At 33.3% G+C, this 6,207-nt stretch overlaps 2 protein-coding genes across 2 annotated transcripts in view; both read left to right on the forward strand.

Annotated features, from left to right (window-relative positions):
- Positions 1 to 1,730, forward strand: part of LOC143232293 (cytosolic carboxypeptidase 2-like) — a 4,090-nt gene extending 2,360 nt beyond the window's left edge. Inside the window, exons 2-3 of the mRNA XM_076467524.1 lie at positions 605 to 736; positions 1,081 to 1,730. Of these exons, the coding sequence (XP_076323639.1) occupies positions 605 to 736; positions 1,081 to 1,242 (294 nt within the window). The 3' untranslated portion in view covers positions 1,243 to 1,730. The remainder of the gene's footprint in view (positions 1 to 604; positions 737 to 1,080) is intronic.
- Positions 1,731 to 1,856: 126 nt separating this feature from the next.
- Positions 1,857 to 2,813, forward strand: LOC143232298 (cytosolic carboxypeptidase 2-like). Its single transcript, XM_076467538.1, has 2 exons — positions 1,857 to 2,043; positions 2,640 to 2,813. Exons 1-2 carry the CDS (start codon positions 1,996 to 1,998, stop codon positions 2,811 to 2,813), a joined length of 222 nt encoding a protein of 73 aa, XP_076323653.1. The 5' UTR covers positions 1,857 to 1,995.
- Positions 2,814 to 6,207: the final 3,394 nt, after the last annotated feature.

Raw genomic sequence — 6,207 nt, forward strand, 5'->3', positions numbered from 1 at the left:
CATTTTCACATCAACAAAGAGAACCTATAATTTAAAGAAAATTAAACACATTTTTAGATTTTAAGGAAATGCAGAGCATGTCTCTACTAAATAAGGCTAATCACACAATTGTTTATTTTGTGGTGAGACCCACTCTGTTAAAAAGTGATCAAGCCATGTTAGGACATGTATAAGTTTGTTTGTTTTTTACATGTATGTACATATATTTACTTTTTAAAATTTTATCTACATAAATGATGTGATACTTCTTACAGATAAGAACAGTTTGTCTGCTTAAACATATTTGAAAATTTTGCCTAATGCACAAGTTATTTTACATGTTTATATAAAAATACTTTAATAAATGAGAGATAATTTTCTTGCCAAATCACTAAGTTAATTGTATGTGTATTTATGCAGGTATTATTTTTTAAAGCATAAAAATGATTTTGTGTTATGTACAAAAAATTTTTCTAACTTTATCTACAAATGCTCTGTCTGTGATTAGTGTACTTCATGAGTTTTGAACTTAAAATTTAAACTTTAAAAGAAGTAGTAAAAAGCATATTTTATAGTTCATAAATTACAGTTATATAATTGAAATTTATGTGTTAGAATTTTTGAGTTTGCTTTGAAATTTTTCAGTAATGGAGATGGAGCTACCATGTACAGCTTGACTTTTTCCTTTGAATTTCCTTATGATTATGATAGAGTCTTCTTTGCATTTTGCTTCCCCTACACATACACTGATTTGATGGTAAGCTGTTTAAAAATATTTAATAAAATATTTGAATGCATTATATGAGTTATCCAGGTTTCTGTTACTTATTCCTTATAACATGCTTTTTTCTTATTTTCCAAAGGAATAATAACTTATTCTGATATTCGTTACCAAATTATTGTACTTTATTCAATTCTTTAAATGCTGTATAATGGAAAGTATACATTTTTAAAACATAAATATCTTGATTATAATTTTCATTATTTTTTAACTTTTTAAACTTCTGTTTATGGTAAAAACTACATGCATTGTTACTTTTTTATAATTTAATTTTTAAAGTGTATGTCTTTGTGTTTAAAATTAAGCATCATATGTTGTAGGAATATTTGTCAATGATTGAAAATGAACCAATGAAAAGGACTCTATGTAAGCAGAGGTTATTGTGTCGCACACTTGCAGGCAACTTAGTACCACTGCTTACAGTAACTTCCAGGGCTTCAGACACTGGACCAGTTAAGGAAAAAAAAAGATGCAAGTTTTAACTGGTTATTTTTATGTGTCATAATTTTTCTATTTCTGATTGATGTTTTCTTTTTCTTGTTTTATATTATGAATTATACATACTTTGTGTGTCTTTAGAAGCACTTAATGATAATGGGCCATTGTCTTCATTATTTTGCTTTTCAAGCTAATTTTAAAACTTGTATATTTTTGTGTAATAGCTTCTTTTTAAATTGTTTTCTAATAAAAATAAACCTGAAATTAACAATGCTGTAAAAAAAAATCATACATGAATTTGGACTCAAGATGTGTACAAATGAATGTTACAAGTTACTGTAATGTGCATAATGAGAATATTTTCATTGTTATTGTTAAGTAACAGATAAGGTAAAGCTATCAATTTTACATTTATGAAAATGTAAGTGAATGTTTTTGTAGTAGCAATGCTCTTTCCTTACTTTTGAAGTTCTGTTATTAGATGCAAGCATTTTTACTTTTGAAAATCAGGATGGAAGTTTGACAGGAGTGTTTTTTGCTATTCATTAAGATCAAGAACTTTCTCAAAAATTGAAGTAAATTATTCTTTTAATTATAGTAAGAATCATTAATTAATGTTATATTTGTGTTTATTTAATTGTATGTGTTTGAACTGTAACATACGATGATCTTGAAGTGCATTTTATACATTAATATGATAATTTTGGTGTCAGTAAGTTGAAGTTGATATTTCCAGAAAAAAAGTTGTCATAATTTCTGCCAGAGTCCATCCTGGAGAGTCCAATTCTAGTTGGATAATGAAAGGACTGTTGGATTTCATCCTTGCAGATTCTACCAAAGCTGAAGTACATATTTATGATTGTTTAAAGAACTTAGCATGTGTTTTTTTTTCATTCTGTTGCACATTATTATTTGTGTATAGGTCGAAGAAATATTTTATTCAGATATAGCAAATTTGTCTAATTTCTATTAACTTTAAAGGTTTTGAATAACCTAGGTATAAGGTGACACTAAATACAGTGTGATGTATATCATATTTGAACTAGGATATTTGTCTGTGGTTCCAGGTGTAGCCAAATGGTTTTTGCATGCCCATTTTGTGAATGTCAGGAGTTCTTGTGTCATATTTTGTTGTTGAGAAAATACACTCCACACTTTGTGGTTTTGGGTGTGATATATTCATGACAGGATAAGTTATACAACAGGATATTCATAACTATGACACTAATGTGTTACAGAAAATTGAATTTTTATTTCATGTGTAAAGAGTAAAATAATTAAGGTTTTTTATTAAAATTATAAATTAATCATTTTTCTTAATAAATTATTGTGATGTATTTTTTATTTAAACAAAAACTTTATTTACATGATTATATAGTTATTCATATAATGTATTGGTTGAATAAGATTTATATGGTTTATGAAATGGTTTTTATTTTAGCTGCTACGGAAACAACTGATTTTCAAGATTGTTCCTATGCTAAATCCTGATGGAGTAATTGTTGGAAACTATCGTTGTTCGTTAACTGGTCGGGACCTCAATCGGCAATATCAGTCTTCCATAAAAGAAGCCTTTCCAACTGCTTGGTACCTGAAAAACTTAATTACTAGGTAGGTGTAATGAATTTATAGGTTCCATTATTGTGTGATAAAGATGCAAATTGTTAAGCAGTGCAAGTATTTAAAAATGGAAGTCTAGCTGAACTTAAGTTATGGAAAGTATTTTGAATGTTTTTAATTTTTTATTAAATTAGTGAATTTTAATGTACAAGTGAGAAAAGATACACAACGAAGTCTTCTTTTGTTTAGACCAGGGGTGTGCAACATTTTTCGTCGGTGGGCCATATAACCAACTTCATCAATCAAGCGGGGCCACTTAAAAAACAAGCTTATTCGTGTACATGCACAATAAATTAAAAAAAATTCTCAAAATGCAAGCATAATATTTTATATTTTTTGCATGAGTGATCATTTTAGTGCGACACTTGAAATTTAGAGTCCTTGCAGAGCTTGTCAATATCAGCTTTGACAGAAGTGGTTGCCACTCTTAACTGACTGGTCAAATGTTCATCAGTCAGCTGACTTCTACATTTGGTTTTGATGAGCTTCATTTTGGAGAAAAATTGCTCACAGCAGTAGGTGCTACCAAAAGGGAGGCAATTCTTTGTGCATGACGGACAAATTGGGAAACTTTTCACGCACACAGAGTTTGTAAAAGTCTAGCAAACTGTTTTCAGAGAATTTCCTTTTAGTGTCCATGTCAGCCTGCAGTTCAATGAGTTCCATTTGGCAATCATCAGGACTGTCTTCCACTGCCAAATCAAAAGGTTGAGCGAACAATTTCAATCTAATTTCAGTTTGTCTGAAATCTGGAAATCTGTTTGCAAACTCATCACGCAGCTTTTGTACACTGGTTCCATATTTGGTGCAATCCAGATTAGGAAATTCCAGTTTCCTGGTTGCAAGACATGTAAAATGGGTCAATATGGCTCTTCTCAACTGAACCTGGAAAAGTTCCAATTTCTTCTCAAAAGCACAAATATGCTCAAACAACTTATTCACAAGTTGACTTTTCCTTGTAGTTTTAAGTTTAAATCAGACAGATGCTGTGTAATGTCTGTGAGGAATGCTAAGTCATTCAGCCAGTTCTCATTGCTCAAGAAGTCCACATTCTGACGTTTGCTCTCCATGAAGAACTTAATCTCCTCTCGCAGATTCCAGAATCTCTTCAAAGTAGCAGCTCTACTAAGCCAACGTACAGCAGAGAAGTACAAAACATCTGAATACTCACTGTCCAGCTCATCTAAAAAAGTTTTAAATTGTCGATGATTTAATCCTCGTGTTCGAATATAATTTACGCATTGGACGACATTTTCATGACTTCTGCAAAATCCAGAACTTTGGTGCACAAGCTCTCTTGGTGAATAATGCAATGGCTTACAACTACGTCTTGTGCTCCAATTGCAGTTAGAAATTTCTTGGTGAATCCATTTGTCCTACCTATCATGGAAGGAGCACCATCTGTTGTAACACCACATAATTTATAAGGATTCAGTTCAAACTTTTCTACAACCTTAAGCACTTGTTCACAAATATCCTGTCCTGTGGTTGTGGAGGAAAGGCTTGCCATATCTAAAAACTCTTTGAAAACATCAAAGCCTGCAGTAACAGCTCTGATGAAAATGACAAGTTGGGATGTGTCATTGATATCAGTGCTTTCATCCAAAGCCAGACTGAAAGCTTCACACGAATTCAATCTCTCTTTCAAAGTTTCTTTGATGTCCTCTGAAAGATCTTTTGTCCCATGAGACAGTAAAGCGGAAAGGCTAGTTTGCTCCACCAAATATTTTTCTCTGGACATGCATATTCTGTGAATATTGTTAAACAATTTTAATAAATTCTCCATCACTGAAAGGCTTTCCCTTTTCTGCCATACATTCACAAAGCTTAAAACTCAGTTTTGTCACCAGTTCTGAATTTTTCTTGAAAGTGGTAAAAACACCTTGTTGCTTTTCAATGGATGTTTTTAAATGTTCAATTTTGTCCTTTCGTGCCTGACCAACAATTTCATCAAACTGGGAGGAGTGCTTAGTTGCGTAATGTCGCTTAATATTGTACTCTTTCATGACTGCAATTGTAGTTTGACAGACGAGGCAGACAACACCTTGATTATGTGGGGCAACAAGATATTTTGTGCACCATTCACTGTTGAATAACCTTCCCTCATCATCAATTTTTCGTTTCTTAACTGCTGACATTTTACTAGCCCTGAAATCAAAACAAAATTATTCTCACGAAAATAGCAAAGTAGAAAAAACATAGAATTTATTTACACATGGAACCTCTTATGGACAGAAACACATGTTTCTAAATTGGCATCCGATCATAGCCTTCCGGTACTTAAATTAATTGAGAATAGCAAAATACAGTGTGACCTCGCCTATTCGCGGTTCGCCATTCGCGGCCCCGCATATTCGCGGGTTATGCGCGAACTGCGTTTTGTAGGTCACAGAGACTGAAAGGGCTTTCGAGGAGATTTCTGTTGTATTTACTCAATCAAGCCGTTTTATCAATTGTCGTCTTCACCAAACAAGATTGGACTGCTATTGGCTGACTGCCTCAGCTTCCCCAACAACGCAAACGGCAAAGCACAGCCCGGTAACGCACGGTACAATTTAGTGAAATACATAACAGTATGCAATATTTCTACATTATTACTGCATCAATGAGTATAAGTATCATTAGTGTTTGGGAAGCATTTCATATAGTATATAATCGCATACATATACGTTTTAAAACTGCGTCCAATATTCGCGGTTTTTTCGCTATTCGCGGGAGGGTAAAGAATGTAACTCCCGCGAATAACGAGGTCACACTGTACATAGAATCAGATGCATCTGAAAGCAAAAATTTTAATAAATTCAGTAAAGTCACAACAATATGCTAAATAATAATCAATTTACCTTCAATCTCTTGTAGTAACTGTAAAAGGTAATAAAATTTTCACCAATAATGAATGACGGACAGCAGAGGTTAGGGAAAATTGTCGCCAGCGGGCGAAGGCGAGGTTCAGGACATGACATTGAGTCGTAGACAATAGTGCTAGTGCACGTCACCTATTCATGCCCTAAGGAGGCCGACCAATCGAATTCGGCCTGCTCCTCTCTAGCAAAGATAATTTTAGAAGTTTGTCGAGTCGAAGCCTGGGAATCCCGTAGGATCGATGCTTTTAAAAATATTCCATTTGCGTTGGATTACAGATCAGGCCACATGGTTAGATTACAACAACTAGGGCCACACTAAATGGCTTGGCGGGCCGGGTTGTGGCCCGCGGGCCGCCTGTTGCACACCCCTGGTTTAGACTAAACCAATTGCATGTGTGGGGAATAGCCTGGAGAAAAAAACTAAACACATGAATAATTTTTTGAAAGAAAACTAAATGATAAAATAGATACCTTTTTGATGTACTCTAGGCAAGAGATCTAGATTATAATTAGTCATTCAAGAAG

This window comes from Tachypleus tridentatus, chromosome 1 (genome assembly GCF_004210375.1).
Source record: "Tachypleus tridentatus isolate NWPU-2018 chromosome 1, ASM421037v1, whole genome shotgun sequence".
NCBI lineage: Eukaryota > Metazoa > Arthropoda > Merostomata > Xiphosura > Limulidae > Tachypleus > Tachypleus tridentatus.